Raw genomic sequence first — 17513 nt, 5'->3', positions numbered from 1 at the left:
GCCCTTGACTCGCCCTTGACTCCCAGCACCTGACAGCGTTTAACTCTAACCAATAAAGGGACGGTGGACGGCCTGGGGAACATGAAAACTGGGGAGAGCACGTGTCCGCTGCACGGAGTCCCTAGCTTCAGCCTCCCAGCTGCAGGGGCCTCAGGAAGCTGGGTTCTGGGCCGGCCTCTGTCTGATGGGCGCACAGGGAGGCGGCCAGGCAGGAGCCGGCGGGGACGTGGCGGAGCGCAGGCTGGGAGGAGGCAGCTGTGTTACACGATGCGGCTCCCCTCCTGCTGGCAGTGGGCTTCCCAGGCCGCCCCTAAGAGAGAGGCCCTGCTCTCGGGGGGCAGTCGCGGGCGGACTGTGTCCTCCACCCGGACCGCCACCTCCAAGGGTCTCTGACCCCAGTGGGGAAAGGGTGAAGCCAGAAAGAGGCCCCAGCCCACCTGTGGGCACAGGCTCTCCACGGGCAGCACCCGGCAGGTCGCTCAGCTCCACGGACCCGAAATGACCCTCTGTCTGCACTGGCAGCGGGGGGCCCGGAGCTGTGCACGTCCTGGCTGGTGAACTCCAAGTTGAACTAGAGAACCTTTATTCTTAAAAATGCATCCGTCTGCCCCGGCCGGCGTGGCTCAGTGGTTGAGCATCGACCTATGAACCAGGAGGTCACAGTTCAATTCAAGGTCAGGGCACATGCCCGGGTTTCGGGCTCAGTCCCCAGTGAGGGGCCTGCAGGAGGCAGCCAATCAGTGATTCTCTCTCATCATTGATGTTTCTCTCTCTCTCCCTTCCTCTCTGAAATCAATAAAAATATATATAATAAAATGCATCAATCTGCCCCGGCCAGTGTGGCTCAGTTGGTTGGGCATCGTCCCAGGCACGGAAAGCTTGCTGGTTCGATTCCTGGTCAGGGCACATGTGGGGTTTCAGACTCAGTCCCCAGTAGGCGGCGTGCATGGGGGCAGCTGATCAACCTTTAACATCGATGTTTCTCTCTCTGTCCTTTCCTCTCCCTAAAAATCAATAGAAATAATTGTAAAAAAAAGAAATTTAGCGTTCCTTAGAAAGTAGTTTTGTTTTTTTTTGTAAATGCATCAATCTGCTCTTCTTGAAGGACTGAATTTCTCGAATGCCAGGGCCCTTGGGGGTCATTCTCAGGTGGAGAGGCCTAAGGAGAAGCCCCCTGTGGGGGGTCCAGCCGGGCAGTTCCTGCTGGACGCTCAGCTGGTGACCGAGTTCTCAGCAGTGAATGGCCCCCAGGCCATCCTTCCCCAGGCTGGACACGCAGGGACTGTCCCACAGGTCACCCTGCGGGAGGGTCATCAGTCGGGTCACTGCGAACCGCCTCACCCAGAACAGAACCAGCTCACGCCATGGCCCCCCTGTAATTACTGAACTCACCCCTTCCCTCTGAAGCGTCCTGGTTTAACTGGAAAGTTACACAGTCACCCCCAGCACCAGGCAATTTGCAAGTGAATGGGACGTGGGAAGGCTCACAGCAACAGGGTCTGCCTGCTCGGTTTGCACACACAGGAGTGTGAGGCTCAGCAAACCCGCCGGAGAAGGTCTGCAGGCGCGGGCGGCAGGGACAACTAGCGGAAGGGACCTGGGCTCGTGGGCTTAGCTCCAAAGGGGGCGAGACCCGGGCTGGCGGGGTCAGCCTGGGCCGAGCTGGGCTTCCCTCGAAAGAAGACTTTCAGAGACAGCATTTCTGTCTCCTGGCTGAAGACTGGAGCCTGGAGTCCAGCAAAGGGTGGGGGCAGAGGAGGAAGAGGGCGGTGCGTCCCCAACGGGCTACGGGAGACAGGGAATGTGCACGCATTCCATCGTTGGCACAGGCCGGGCGGCACGGTACCTCTCAGCGCCACCCCCCATTGCCTGAGCGACTTCCCATTCGTCTTTCTTCCTCGAGATCGTATTTGTATCAGGATGAACTATTTATGTTGCATGAAATGTCACAGACTGTGGGCGAAACCAGGACAGACCCTGCACAAGAAAAAGCCCCTGATGACGCTCACACACAGCTCCCCCAACCTGCAGGGGCTGAGCTGGCCCGAGAGAAGTATTTAACCCACAAGGCGCCCAACAGACAGCACGCCCCCCCCCATGGCCTGAGTTTGTGAGGTCCACTCCCGTGAACCTGTGGACAGGAAGGGCCCCTCCCGCAGAGGCAGGGCAAAGACTTGAAAGGTAAGAGGTGGCTGTACGTGTCACCTGGCGGCCTCGCGTGACGTTTAATCAAACTGTAAAATGCTCAGTGTCCAGTGTTTAAGGGCTCCTTCCACCCGTGTGTGTCTGTGAACTTAAACTTCAAAGCAACATGTGTGTTCTCTACGTAAGATTAGCCATCATGCAAAACTGACTGGTCAGGCAGCTAATAAAATACACGTATCCCATGGACGGGTTTTGTACATTTCAGTCCTTGCAGATAACAAAGCGATTCTTAACCCTGCATGGTCCTGAGTGAGTCCCTTGGCGCCGGGGGGCTGCCAGTGCCAACCGCTGGGCGGGGGCCGGCGGGGGCGGGAGGCTCATGTGTTATAAGTTCTCGACGCTCTTTTCGCTGCCGTCTGCGTGTCGGGCGGCTCCTCCTCCTCTTCCTCGGTTCGCTTGTGCTTTAAAAACAAGTCAGACTTCAAGAAGCGGCTGTAGCTGTCGTACTTCATGAGGTTGAAGATCTAAGGGGAAAGGGAAAAGACGGCTGAAGGCTGAGGCGGGCCAGGCCATGACTCACCCGAGCAAATATTTATCAAACGCCGCTCGCGCGCCAGGGAACGCAGGTCCGTGCGAGGCACACACGGGCAGCTGAAGCCGGTCCTGTGCTGGATGTTTCTGGTCGCCGGGAAATAACCTCAGCGGAACAGAACAGCTTGGGGGGGGGGGGGTCACATGAACAAGCCCCTCTCTGTTTTCCACGGAAGTCTAGTGCACGCAGCACTGACTCAGCCTTGTGGCGAGGGGTCCTTTAAGAAGCTCCACTTTATGTGGAAAAATGACACACAGGGACTAGAGATGGAGAAACAGGAACTGTTCCTGCAGAGACGGTGCTGGGGTGCAGGCCAGAGGAGGCCAACATCGTCAGAGGCACAGAAGCCTGGCATCTCAGAACTCAAACAAACCCCTCGTTATGCCAGGAAGCAACAGGGGGCTCATTCAATCCGGGCAGAGGGGCCAGGGCACAGCCGACGCGAGGGGAGGCTTCAGCAACGGGCCTGATGGAAGGGCCAGCGGTCTGGAGGTCTGGAAGGGCGCTCGCTGCCAGGCGGGGCTGTCAGGCGGGTGCTAACACCCTGACGTCTTTTACATCTGCCCTTTCCCTCCAGGCACCCGAGCTATTTTGTAAATTAAAGGTCCGATGGAGTCTGCTGGGGATGGGAGACCTGGAACCTTCAGCCTTTGCACCTTCATGCCCCCCTTCACGCCCCCACTCCAACCACAGGGGGTCCACCTGAACCACGTGCTATCGGCAAAGCCAACAACCCAGAGAGATTTAGGACTTTGGGGTTTCTTTTGACTCAAACTCCTGCCTGCCCTTCCCTGAGCATCCTTCCCGCCTGTCCATGTCTCCAGCGGCTCCGAAAGGCCACGCCTCCCAGAAACCTGTTGTGTAGCAATCTTGTCATTCTAGACCCACTGCTGAGGTTTAGAGAATGTATTCATTAAAAATAATAATGCCCCCCCCCCAATAATAATAACAACAATAATGCCTAGCCAGTTTGGCTCAGTATAGAGGGTTGGTCTGGGAACTGAAGGGTCCCAGGTTTGATTCTGGTCAAGGGCACATGCCCAGTTTGTGAGCTTGATCCCCAGTAGGGGGCGTGCGGGAGGCAGCCGATCAATGATTCTTTCTCATCATTGATGTTTCTATCTCTCTCTCCTCCCTTCCTCTCTGAAATCAATAAAAATATATTTAAAATAACAATTCCCAGAAAATACGAAAATCGCAGCCAGGGGTAAGACGGGGGAGGAGGAGTTATCACCCGTGGCCTCCCACAAACGTGCCGAGCAGATGTTACCATCCCAACCACCGGCCTGGCCCGGCCCTGCAGGCCTGAGGGCCCCCACGGGAACTCTGAGATGCCCACCGAGTTCCAAGTGTGGACCGGGTGCTCCGAGAGGGACTGAGGAAGCCAGCTCCCGAGGCCGCTGCCGGCACCCAGCCTGCGCCCCTCCCACACCGGGTCCGCGGCAGGTGGGACCCCCCCCCCCCACACTGCCTGCAGGATGCGGTTCGACCCCACGTCTGTCTGAAGTCTGTGCGCGTGGGAGTGGAGCATCCTGTTTGCCTGTAGTGGCTCTGAGGCTCACACTTCAAAGAGAAGAGAAAAGGCAGGGGCTGGAGGCACCCAGAGCCGGGGTGGCGGGGAGGGCGGGCGAGGGGGCGGCTCGGGCGCTGCTCCGTGGCTGGCAGATGCTTTCTGCCTCCAGGAGAGCCCGAGACCCAGGCTCCCTCAGCCAGCTCCAGGGCAGGGGCTGGGAGCTCTGTACCAAGAGCGTAACGGCCACACCACCGTGGGCAGGTGTGCATGCCCGGGGAGTCCTACAGGCTGGGCTTCCACTCCAGGACCCTGGCCTGCCTCCTGGTGTAGGTCTGGCGCTGCAGTCACTGGGTGGCAGTGACAGCCCTGAGGCCGGACAGACGTGGAAAAGAGATGTCACTCCCAGTGGCCGCCTTTTCTGAGGCTGTGAGCTGCCTGGTATCCCTGCACGGGCCTTCAATGGCACGGCCACAGGCCCTCCTGGCACTGGCCTCGGAGCACATGGCCATGGGCGCTCCGACCACACGGTCCATTGAGGGTGGTGCTCCGCAAAGACGGCTTAGAGGAGAGAGAACGCCCCCAACAGTCTCTCCCAGGGAAGTGTAGCCAGCTGCGGCCCCAGCCTTACTGATCCCAGGGCAAATGGCGTGAGGGCGGCCCAATAAATACCCACCCGGCGAACGAACAGAAGCCGTCCAACACGCACAGAGGCTGGCGAAGTGCATCGGGTAGTGCCGAGCGCCGAGAGCGCCTTCCAACCGGGCACCGGGCAGCATGCGATGCTCATGTGATCTCACCAAACCCCGTGAGAACCCGGATGACACAGAGGGAGGAACCGGGCCCAGTGGCTGGTGTACTCATCTGCTCTGCGGCCGTGAGGGGTCCCACAGACGGGGGGCAGGGGGGGATCGTGTTCAACAACAGGGATGTCTTTCCTCTCAGTTCTGGAGGCTGGAAGTCCAAGGTCGGTTCCCCTGAGTCCTCGCTCTCTGGCTTGTAGACGGCTGTCTTCCCCCCGTGTCCTGTGTGCGTCTGTGTCCTAATCTCTACTTGTAAGGACACCAGTTGACCTGGCTTGGAGCCCACCCCAATGACCTCATTTAACCTTAAATTCTCTCTAGAGACCCTCGCTCCAAACACAGTCACATTCTGAGGTACCTGAGCTTGGGACTTCAACATATGAATCGGGGAGCGGGGGAGGGGGAGCATAATTCATTCCACAACAGCGAGCAAGAGACCAGCGGATGCAACACTGCAGTCCAGCCCTGGAGGCCACGCTCCTCACCACTAGGCTGCACTGTCCCCCACACGGCGGACCAACAGGAAGTCTGTAAAGAGTTTAGCATGGAAAAGTAGATGTGAACGTTCAACAACTGGACACTAAATTTTTTAAATGCACTGAAAATAAACACAACGATCCCAAATATGCTCTTTACGAGTGTTTGTGAATACTTTGCAAAGTACACGATTAGCTAACCACTGCTGTACACCTGAAACTAATATAAAATAACATGGAATGCAAACTGTAATGAAAAAATAAATTTTATAAAAAAGGTGTTTGTGTACAAAGGAAATAAATATCTTCAAAGGTCAGTGTCGTGGATTAAACGGTGTCCCCCCCAAATTCCTGTCCACCTGGAACTTCAGAATGTGACCGGACATGGGAACAGGGTGGGTTGAGGATGCCGAGATGACAGCCTGGATTTAGGGAGGAGAGGACAGAGACACGCAGAGGGAAGAAGGCCCTGGAAGACAGAGGCAGAGGCCGGAGTGACGCGGCTATGAGCCAAGGAACGCCAGCAGCCACCAGAAACTAGGAAGAGGCAGGAGAGGAGTCTTCCCTCCCGGCTGGCGTGGCGCAGGGGTTGAGCATCGACCTGTGAACCAGGAGGTCACGGTTCGATTCCCGGTCAGGGCACAGGCCCGGGTTGTGGGCTCAGTCCCCAGTGTGGGGCGTGCAGGAGGCAGCCAATCAGTGATTCTCTCTCATCACTGATGTTTCTGTCTCTCTCCCTTCCTCTCTGAAATCAATAAAAATATATTTTTAAAAAATAAAAATCAATAAAAACATATATTTTTTTTAAAAAAAGGAGTTTTCCCTAGAGCAGTGATGGCGAAGCTATGACACTCGTGTCAGAGGTGACACTCGAAATCATTTTTTTGGTTGATTCTTCTTTGTTAAATGGCATTTAAATATGTAAAATATCAAAAATATAAGTCTTTGTTTTACTATGGTTGCAAATACCAAAAAATTTCTATATGTGACACGGCACCAGAGTTAAGTTAGGGTTTTTCAAAATGCTGACACGCCGAGCTCAAAAGGTTCGCCATCACTGCTCTAGAGCCTTCTGAAGGGGTGCAGACCTCCTTGACAACTTGATTTCGTACTTCTGGCTTCGTGAGCTGTGAGAATAAATTTCTGTTTTAAGCAACTCAGTTTGTGACAACTTGTTATGACAGCCCTTGGAAACTAAATTATTGATTTCCCCTCACTCCTCAGTGAGCACAGAAAATGAGCTGGCCCTCAGGCTTCTAGAAGGTTCTATAAAACCAGGACACTCTGATGGGGGGAACTGGCCTCCCTGGGGCTGGGCTGTGACCATCACCTGACCCACATGCCTCAGGTTGTCTGTGGGGCAGAGGAAACCGTGGCACCAAGTCGAGGACGGGGGTGAGGCTCCAGGTGGGCAGAGCGGCCGGCAGAGCAAGGAAGCAGCCAGTCCTGCCCAGGCAGCCGATGAGGCAGAAAACGCAAGTTGGCAGCTGAATTGCATTCCGTGCGTCTTTTTTTTTTCCCCCAAGACAGCTGTGGCTCAGCAGGTTTCGGGTTTTGGCAGCCCCACATCTGTGAGCTGCATGCCCAGACTGTAAACTGTTTGGCGTCGTTGCCTGGGGAGGCAATCCTGCAGGCAGCTGGAGGTGGGAGCCTTCTGCCCACGTGCAGCTGTGCACACGGCTCCACAACACCAGGTCATTGCACAGCCAAGGCGCCCCTCCCTCTCCGGACCCCTTCCAGTGGGGACTGGCTGGGACCTGCCTTTCCGTGGGCGCCCCAACTTGAGAGTGTCCCGGGTCTGCCGCTGCAGACAGGGGCTCCCTCCCGGAGCCCTCCTCATCCACGTGGAGAGCGAGCTTTCCCAGCCTTGAACGCCCCTCGGTGAAGATTTCAACACTGTCCCAATTAAGCACATTTCAAGCCCAATAAATCTCCCACCACTTCTCAGAAGACAAGGACACTGCGTACAAGGAGGGGCAAATCAATCTGTTCATGCAAGTTTTATTAATGGGACTTCATGTTTGCTGCAAGAACTGGGTTTAGTTTTTATATTAAAAAATTGCCGAAAGGCCTTAGCCAGTTTGGCTCAGTGGATAGATCATCGGTCTGCGGACCAAAGGGTCCCGGGTTCGATTCTGGTCAAGGGCAGGTACCTAGGTTGCAGGTTCCTCCCTGGCCTGGGCCTTGGTCAGGGCTCCTGCAGGAGGCAACCAATCGATGTGTTTCTCTCACATCGATGTTTCTCTCTGTCTTTCCCTCTCTCTTCCACTCTCCCTAAAAACCAATGGGAAAAATATCCTCGGGTGGGGATTAACAACAACAAGAATTGCTGAAAGAAGGCGGCCAGCGCCCCTGTCTCCGGATTCTCTCTCCCCACACACCCAGACGACAGACGTGCTTTCAAATGCACACGGACAGACAGAAAGTGCAAAGAAAGCCCCTCTCCTACCGGCCCTCTAGCCTGGAGGTGAAGACCGACTCCCCGTCTTCTGAAGTGGGGATGGGGTGCATCCGGGAGAAGGTCTGCGGGCAGCTGGCAGAGAGCAGGTGAGGTCAGGCCTGTCCCAGAAGCTATGGTGGCCCTGGACAGTGCTCCCGCTTCCCAGGCAGGCTCACCGGAGACGGACAAGGTGTGGGGGGATCAGAACTCCAGAAAGAGGCTGGACATGGGTGGAGAGAGACCCCTGCTGGGGCAAAAGCCCCTCACCGGCCGTGGGTCCTGGGCAGCCCCATTGCAGGGGGGGGGGCAGTGATAATTTGTTCACTTGTCCCGAGTCCATGATACTCCAATCCAAAGCCCAAATGACATTCTTTGTGCACAGGCAACGGTATTTTATGTTTGCTTTCTGCCATGAGGAGGAGAGTTAAATGCTATTCTGATGCCTACCCCCTCTCTTCTTCCCCTAAACACCATTTCAAAGTTAAAAAAAAAAATCTCAAAGTCTTTGAGATACTGTCCCTCCCGCCCCGCCCCTCATAAGGCGAACAGCTGTGGGAGGCGCGGGGCGCCAACGTTCCTCACATTTGAACGAAACCCCACGACCTGCCCTTTCTGGCTCTGCACGTTGGAAAAGGCCGGTTTCTGGGCCGGACTGGACCTTGGGGAGCCAGTGTCCGCTGGCACCCGCAAGATGGAGGATTCCAGAATCCCCAGCTCCAGCCGCCACGCAGACTTAGAGAAGCAGAGGGTGGGAGAGGACCCCCACCCCATGGCCCCGGGAGGCATGGCAGCCCCACCCCCAGCTCTGGTCATCACCAGCGGGTCCAACCCTTCCTGCTCCTGTCCATCTGAAACGTCTCGGTTCTGGGGAAATTCACAGAAATGCCGCTGCTGAAAGGGGCCCGCCCGCCGCACGGCCCTTCCTCTGCCTGGGATGTGGCCGGGCACCCACATCTCACAAGTCTTTCTAATTGTGTTTTTAATTTTTTTTTTTTAAGCATCAGAGGCCGAGGCTTCCTTTTCCGTGGAGACAGCACCTCCGCTCCGCCTTCCCCAGAGCAGACCCAGCACCAACCCCGAGCCCGGGGAGGGCATCCTGGCAGCACTCAGAACCCGCCTCCGTGCAGGCCCTGGGGCCCTAAGCTTCCAGGGAGGGTGAGCACCTGCTCCCCTCAAGCCTGTCCTTCTCTTTCATGGCCCGACAAAGCGATGACCTCGAGTGGCCGTTTGCAACGACCTTGACCTTCCATCCTCTCCAATCTCCTTCCTGTTCCATTCAAACCAGAGGCTTCAGAGCAAGAGAGGTGTGTGAGCGGGTGCTGGGAAGCTTGTAGGAGCAGGATTTGGTTTTAAATCTTTCGTGGGGCACAATACGGGCCACCGCACAGCTTTCAAAGGGCTTCATTTTCAGAGCCGACTTCTATGAAACACTCACTCCGCTCACACAAGTTTTCCAAATAACAGAATTATAAACTTCTCTTAGCATCTTGACAAAAACTCATAGACACAGACAGCAGTATGGGGGTTACCAGAGGGAAAGGGTTGGGGGGAGACAGTAAAGGGTTTGAGGGGCCAGCTCTATGGTGACGGGAGGAGACCTCACTTGGGGTGCTGAACACACAATGCAATATAAAGGTGATCTATTAGGGAACTGTACACTTGGAACCTATATAATTTTATTAACCAACGTCACCCCCAATATACCTAATTAAATATAAAATAATTTTTAAAAGTATATCATTTTGATGAAGTGCTTATTATAAATGTCTAACATGTTCTTCACAGAATGCACTGGCCACAGTTTAAGTTTGCCTGACGCTTTGGGGTCATTAAGATCACTGACCCCGTCACCGCCCCGAGGCCCAGGGACGCCCCCGTGCGGCGTGTGGGTGGGGGTCCCCGAGCTCGGGGGCTCCAGATCGCTGTGCTGTGCTTTGTGCTTAGTATCCATTTTTCTGCCCCCCGCCCCGCCCCCCGCCGCAGCTGTTGCCGATTTCGCCGCCCGTCTCCCCACAGCCTCTACCAGCGTTTCCAATCTACTGCGGACTGAAGCCCCAGAGCCTGAGAGAACTGTGTGTAAACCAAGAACAAACAGGACCCAAGTGGGGACCCCCAACAGGAGAAGGTGCACGGATGGGGGCTCGTCTCACCCGATGCTCGGGGCGGACGTTCCCATCCTTCTAGGTCCCGGCTGTGCCCCAAAGTCCACGCTGCCCCATCAGCCGCCTCCAGAGCACAGAGCACCGCCCACTGTAACAGAAGTGGGGGGGGGGGGCTGAGGTCACCAGGAGCTGGGGACTCCTGGGCACCAAGCTGCCTGCTCAGACAGCTCCGAGACAGGGCAGCCAGCGGGGCTGCACGCAGCCAAAGCCACGGAGCTGGTTCTCCTGTGGTGCCCAACCGGCTCCCCTCAGCTCCAAACTCCCTCGCTCAGGACACCCGGGCTTTTGTGGGGGCCTTCGGGGAGCAGAGACCCACAGAGCGCGCTGAGCACACGCTTTGACGGTTACCAGGCCCCCGACAGGCGGAGTTTTCTGAGGCAAAACAGCACCCAGAGGCCCTTCAGAGGGACTGGCTGTGGCATCAGCTCAGATTCCCACCCCTTGTCGTCAGCCAAGTGAGCCTCAGAGAGACAGCGAGGGCCTCTCTCTCCCGCTCAGAGACTGACTTTTAACAACAGGGTATGAAAGTACTTCCTTTTCTCTCTCTCTTTATTTTTTCCTTTAAGCCCTGGCCTGTCCCTTGGCAGGCAGGCAACAAAAGGTAGCATTTGTTAACCGTATATAGTGGATTCAAAGTCCTTTCTTTCTGTAAAATAGTTTGAACTAAAAGAGTTGGGCCGTATTTGGGATATGGGTGCATGGATGCATTTGTAGGAAGAAGGACGGAAGTCTAGCGACCCGATGCTAGTTAGGGGTCCTGTCCGGGTATGAAATAACGATTCTTTGTCGGTGTTGTTGAGCACGTATGACTTTTATAGTTCGGTAGATAAAAGTTATTTTTTAAACATTTTTCTCTTGTCACTTAGAAAGCTCTTCCTCTGTCCCTGTGCGCCTCCTTTCTGTGCCAGCAAAAGCGCCCCATGTATGACTCTAGTGCAGTGGTTCTCAACCTTCCTAATGCCGCGACCCTTTAATACAGTTCCTCATGTTGTGGTGACCCCCAACCATAAAATTATTTTCGTTGCTACTTCATAACTGTAATGTTGCTACTGTTATGAATCGTCATGTAAATATCTGATATGCAGGATGTATTTAGGCGACCCCTGTGAAAGGGTCGTTCGACCCCCAAAGGGGTCGCGACCCACAGGTTGAGAACCGCTGCTCTAGCGGGTGTGGCTGGGTCCCCCGGAGCATAGAGGGGCATCAGCCCGTCTCCCTCCCTGTTCCTCCCTTGGGGTCTGCAGCCGGGAAGGGGGCCTGTACTGACAAGGCCTTCCCAACCCCTCTGCTCCAGCTGGTCTCCTGGGCTTGGAGGAGCAGCGACAGGCTGCCCATGAATGCAGCAGAGGGTGGTCTGTGAAAGCAGGTGTGACTTTGTGCCATGAAACCATTTAGCACCCCTGAACCCTGCTTCTTCATCATCAAAGTGGGAGTAATATTCCCTGGCGATGCAGTGGGTGCAGCATGCCCAGTGGGCATCAGGCACAGAGGGCACCCCTGAAGAGCAGATACTGTGATTCGTGGAAATGCTTAGAACTCAGGGGCTTCAGTACAGCTCTCAACCCTGGCAGCACTTTAAAATACAACAGGAAACCTTGAAAAGACTGAGTCCCGGGGGGGCAGACATCCTCGTGCAGCTAGAGCCACAAAATAATTGCCTTTGGGTCAGACAGTCCACTTCCTTTCCCTCCACAAACCCATACGCATGGCGTCCTTTCCGCTGACTCAAAATCACCACCTCCAGGAGGCCCTCAGCAAGTCCCCCGTGCGCACTGGGTTCCTTCAACACCCACATCTGATTCGGAATTCAGGGGAGTTTGCACTTGCCACTGTGTCGATTGGAAAACATCCTCCAGCTACCTCTCACGTGTGCATTTGTTTTCTAGCTGATGGCTGCTGGGGCAGGCGTGCTATGGGCTCTGTGCACACGTACACAAAGGCCGGCCCTGGAGGGACCACAGTGGTCCTCAAAGTGCAGTCCCAGGACGGGCAGCACCCGCATCCGTCAACTGGGGCCTTGTTGGGGGGACAACGTCTCATCCCGCCTGGGACCATCGCATTGGAAACAGTTCGCGCGGGCGATGGGGCCGGCGTCTGCCTGAACAGCCCTCCAGGTGGCTCCCGGGGTGCTCAGATGGAGGACTGCTGGGTCAGGCTACAAGCTAGTCTCCAGCTGTGTGCCATGTGAGGCCTTCGCTTCCCCAGTGAGAACAGGGCCAGCAGAAGTCAGAAACCTGTGCCCAGGTGTGCGTAAGGTTTCACAAGAACGGGGCGCGCTACGGAGCCACCTCTGCAAGCCCGTGTCTGTGAGAACCCCTGGGGTGCACTTTCACCCCGTTGCCCATGACCACGGTCGTTCCTCATAGGAGAATTTTCCAGAAAACCAACTTGCCCCTTCTAGGTCTATTTTAAACCTGATTATTCCTGCTTTACGTGGAACACGTATGCTGCCAGATAGTAGCCCTTCATTTTAACTCCGGGGCCTCATTATGAACTAGCTTACGGTACTGGGCCGCCTGGCGCAGGTGATGATGTTTGGACATTTGCACACAAAAACAGCTCCAGGTTCCCGGGCATTTTGAGTCTTTGTGCTCGCTTTCTAGAATTTTCTGTCTGCGCCTACCTTCAGCGGGTATCACAGGGTGCTTCCTCAGTGTGGATGCCTCAAACAGCCCCAGTCTCCCTTCTGACCTGCGTTGAGAAGACAGATCACCCTGCCGGTTCACACGGTGTGTAGACCAGAGCACACAGGCGTGGGGAGCCGCCTGGGGGTGAAATCCTAAGCCTGGCATTCCAGGCCTCTCTGCTTTGCCAACCTCGGCTCCCTCCTCCACGTGCCCGGCTGCGGAGACACATCGGCTTCCAGTCACGGCGCAGGCAAGGAGGTCAGGTTACCTGGTCCTGGAGCTTCTGGAACATCAGGGGGTGCGGTTCTTCCAGGATCTTCTCGTTGAGCCGGGACTGCCCCTCGACGTTGACTTGTGACGAGGCCTTGCTGGACAGGAAGGTCATGTAGATCTCCTTGGCCTTTTCTTGCATCTGTGGGAGACACACAGCGCCTGTTCACGGTGAGCTCAGCCCTTCCCGGCCTGAGCCCAGCTCTCCCCTCCGGCCTGGCCTGGGGGCTCTGCCGGCTGCTCCATCTCCTGTCACAGAACCGCTCCCCTACCCACTTGGAAACGGTGACAGGACGGATCCTGGCCCACAGTGGTGACATTTGGTACCATTCAGGGAGTCCTGTGAATTCTCCCAATTAAGGACTTAAGGACTCAAGGCAGGGGAGGGAGGGGATGGATGAAGGGGGTCCTAAGATATGGTGACGGGAGAAGATCTGACTTGGGATGGTGGGCACACAGTGCAATTTACAGATCTTCTAACATAGAAACCCACACCTGAGACCTGTATGTTCATAGTAACCAATGTCACCCCAATCAATTTAATTAAAAAAGAGGAGAAAAAATAAAGGACTTCTGGGAACATTGTTCAGGCATAACAAGCAATGAAGTCCTGGCACGTGCACAGCGTAGGTGACCTTGAAACATCATGCTAACTGCAAGCAACCAGACACGAAAGGCCACATATTGCGTGATTCCATTCATCTGAAACACGCTAACCCATGGAGACAGAACATGAGGGGTTTCCCAGGGCTGGGGGCAGGGGAGAGGGGAGTAACCGCTTCATAGGCAAGGGGTTTCGGGTTGGGTTGATGAGAAATTCTGGAACTGGGTAGTGGTGACGGCTGTATAAGACTATGAGTGCACTTAAGGCCACTGAACTATACACTTCATTTTATTTTCAATATATTTTTATTGATGTCAGAGAGGAAGGGAGAGGCAAAGAGGGATAGAAACATCAATGATGAGAGAAAATCATTGACCGCCTGCCTCAGCACGCCCCCCACTGGGGATTGAGCCTGCAGCCCAGGCATGTGCCCTGACCGTGATCTCTGGTTCATAGGTCGATGCTCAACCACTGAGCCACGCCCGCCAAGCTGAACTGTACACTTTAAAATGGTTAAAATGATAAAAAAAAAGAGAGCCCTAAAAAATGGCTAAAATGGTAAAATTTTACGTGTATTTTACCACAATTTAAAAAAAAAATCAGTGGCCAGGAGAGCGCCCAGCTGATCCCGGGAGCCCGCAGGAGCCTGAGGACCATGCGCTCCAAAGCCTTGCATTTCGGCTCAGCCCCTGCCTGCGGGATGCATCATCCCCCCCAGGGTGCTCAGCATGTCAGCCTCCCCTGCAGGGTGCTCAGCGTGTCAGCCTCCCCTGCAGGGTGCTCAGCGTGTCAGCCTCCCCTGCACGGTGCTGCTTCCAGGTAATGAGGCGTGAGCAGGAGCGAGGGAGAGAGCACTCACTGGCCGCCCTGCGTCCCAAGGGCAGTCCTTCTGGGAAGCACTGGCCGTTGAAAGGCCTGGAGGCGGATGGGGCAAGGTGCGCACGTCTAATGCACTGGCAGCCAACCCTGGCTGGCGCAGGGACACGCTCGCCCTAAGTGCTTTGTCTTAAAAACAGCCTCGCCCAGTGGGCGTGGCTGAGAGATTGAGCGTGGGCCCATGAGCCAGGAGGTCAGGGTTCGATTCCTGGTCAAGGGCCCGTGCCCAGGTTTCAGACTCGATCCCCAGTAGGGGGCGTGCAGGAGGCAGAGGGTCAATGATCCTCTCATCAGTGATGTGTCTCTCTCTCTCTTCCTCTCTCTGAAATCAATACACATATATTTTTTAAAAACTAACGAACAGAAACTCGGCCTGCCTCCTTGATGGGCTGCAGAAGGAAGCCTGGTCTTCAGGGTGTCCCCGGAGGGTTCTCCGCTCTTAGAACCAGGAAAGTGTCTGTACTCAGCCTCAGGGCAGCACACAGGGGGCTGCGTCTTTAAACATTAAAGCCTGAAGTATCACTTCACCCCAGGGAGGAGCCAGACCACAAATGTCTCAGAAACGCAGCCGGAGCTACGCTTTGTGCGGGGAGCGAGGGGCTTGAGAGGCCTGCCAATTGCCATTCTCCCCAAAGAACCCCAGCCTGCGAAACCCTTTGGCCTCATGGAAAACACCAGACCTGGTGTTTAAAGTAGAAAACCAGTCCTTTAACTTATGTGGGGTCCAAGGACACGTTGACAAAAGGCCCGAGAGGCCGAGGCCTGACCGCCTCCTGCCCAGAAAGACTGCCCAGGCGGAGGTCGCCACCCGAGGCCCCCGGGTCGGTTCGTCAGTACCAGGCCCAGCGACAGGAGCCTCTTATAATCAACATGGCTGGTCAAACGGACCAGTCGGGCCCACGATCCAGATCCGGGTCGGCAGCACCTTGGGGCTGTTTGCCTCTCAGAGACCCACCCCCTCCATGCAGCCGTGAGCCTCCCTCCCGCTGCCCCCCTTCTCCCAGGAACGCACATTTTGGGGAAACTTCTGCCTGTTTCCTGCTTCCTGAAAGTGTCGGCCAGTCAGAGGAACAGACTCTGCAAAGCGCTGGAGGCAGGAACCACTTTGGGCCTCCCCTCCCCCTTGAACAGTCTCTCTCTCTCTCTCTCTGTCACACACACACACACACACACACACACACACACACACACACACACACACGTTTCCAGATGAGCCCAGGCTGTCTGGGTGGCTCTGAAAAGACGTGAACTGAATCAGTAGCTTGAGGCGTAAAGGAGGGGGTGTGAGGGGCCCGGAGGAGAGGAAGCAGGCTCTGGGGGGCCTGCTCTCACCCCCTGCCCATCCCCAGCCCCCCTTCCCAAGTGTCTGTGGGTCCCCGCGCCCCCGCAGCGGCTGAGCTTATCTGGCCGGGTAGGAAGCGTGACTGGGAAGGGAAACCCTGACGCGGCGACCGCAGGCCAGTCACGGGGAGGCCGCTGCCCACCCGCCGGCGCTGAACAGAAAGAGGAACCTGCATCTCGAGATACTCTGGTGGGTTTCCCAGAGCCGGGAACCCTATTCTGGCTTCTGTCGGGATCGGAGCAGACAACGTCCACCCACAGGCGGGGTCCCGGGCCTGCGACCCTGGGTGTGAGCTGGAGGATGGCCCTTCTCCTCTCCTGCCCCAGAAGGTGCTGGAAAAGGACCCTGCCTGGGCCACGCCAGGACTCCCGGCATCAGTGCGGGGACTGCCTGTGGGGGCGTTCGCACCCAGGGGAGCTCTTCCCAGACACCCCATGAGCCTGGGCATCAGCCCACGGTGCCCAGACAGCCTCTGCTCCCACAGCTCACATGCTGGAGACGCGAGTTCCCTTCCATCAGCCTGAACAGTCACCCCCTCCAGGAGGGGCCAAGGCACAGCTCCTGCCCCGCCACACACACACACACACACACACACACACACACACACCGCCCCTGAAGCCAGAAGAGCATGGCTTTGTGTGTTCTGGTTCCTCGCCCTCACCCAGGAAGCGAGCTGAAACTTTTCCCACTGGGAAAATAAAACCCCATCTCTTTTTACTCACGTCCTCCTATAGCTAATGACCTCCCACCCCCAGCTTTCTTATGGAAGCATCTCAGTAGCTAAGCGTGCACGGCCAGCTCGGCCTCGCCTCCCACCGCCTCCCACCGGCTCACGGAGGGCCAGGTGGCCAAGTCCCTCAGATGCGCTTCTGGAACGCTCCCGGGCCCTGGCCCCGCTCCCCGGCCCTCTCAGGATTCTCCAACACCCCGTCTCCTTTGTCAGCTCCTGTCCCTCTGCCCCCCCCCCACCACCACCATAAATTCTGGGTTTCCCAGAGTTCTGCCCTAGGGCGACTGCTTTCCTAGCCACATGCTCTCCCGAGATTTCAGCCCCTCCCTCGCCTGAGCTGCCAACTGATCTCTAGACATGCAGACACCGCGACATCCAGGACAGAGTGGTCCTGCAGCCTCGACTCCAGGAGGCTGGGGACCCAGATCCCCTGACACCTCCCTCCCGGACGCCCTGCCTGTCACTTCCTGCCTCTCTCCACCGGCTGTCCCTCTCCATCCCGCCACTCTCCAGAGGTGGACATCGGGAGAGGCCACGTCAGAAAATTAAAGGCGCAAGCCGCTACCTTCATTAACATGGGCTTCGGACAGAGAATGAGGCAAAGAAAATACCACATAAGTGATTGGAGAGTCTTTCCGAGAACTGGCTCGGGAAATGGAGGGCAGTGGAGGGGCAGCGAATGGCTCCCTTGCAGAGAGCAAGCACAAACCTCAGCACCTGCGGGGGGGGGGGGGGGGGGGTGGCCAACAAAAAAAGGTCAAAACCGGGCGGGGGGGGGAACCCAACCGAAAGGAATAGGAGGGCACGCGGGAGAGGGCGGTAAAACCCCAGGGGCCGAACCCCCAATTTGGGGAACCCAGGGAACATTTTCCCCTTTTTTTTCCCTTTTCCTCCAACCAGGGGGGGGGTTTCTCTCTCTTAAAAACTTACGGGGGG

General features: G+C 56.2%; 1 protein-coding gene across 2 annotated transcripts in view; it reads right to left on the bottom strand.

The window, feature by feature from the left end:
- Positions 1-2182: 2182 nt before the first annotated feature.
- The window catches only part of LOC102429731 (regulator of G-protein signaling 10), a 27416-nt gene continuing 12085 nt past the window's right edge, over positions 2183-17513 (bottom strand). For both annotated transcript variants that reach the window (XM_006099002.3, XM_023762668.1), the window contains 2 exons: positions 13024-13167; positions 2183-2669 (listed from right to left, as the gene is read on the bottom strand). In XM_006099002.3, the coding sequence (XP_006099064.1) occupies positions 2523-2669; positions 13024-13167 (291 nt within the window). In that variant the 3' untranslated portion in view covers positions 2183-2522. The remainder of the gene's footprint in view (positions 2670-13023; positions 13168-17513) is intronic.

This window comes from Myotis lucifugus, unplaced genomic scaffold (assembly GCF_000147115.1).
Source record: "Myotis lucifugus unplaced genomic scaffold, Myoluc2.0 scaffold_255, whole genome shotgun sequence".
NCBI lineage: Eukaryota > Metazoa > Chordata > Mammalia > Chiroptera > Vespertilionidae > Myotis > Myotis lucifugus.
This window is presented reverse-complemented; position numbering and strand designations above follow the sequence as displayed.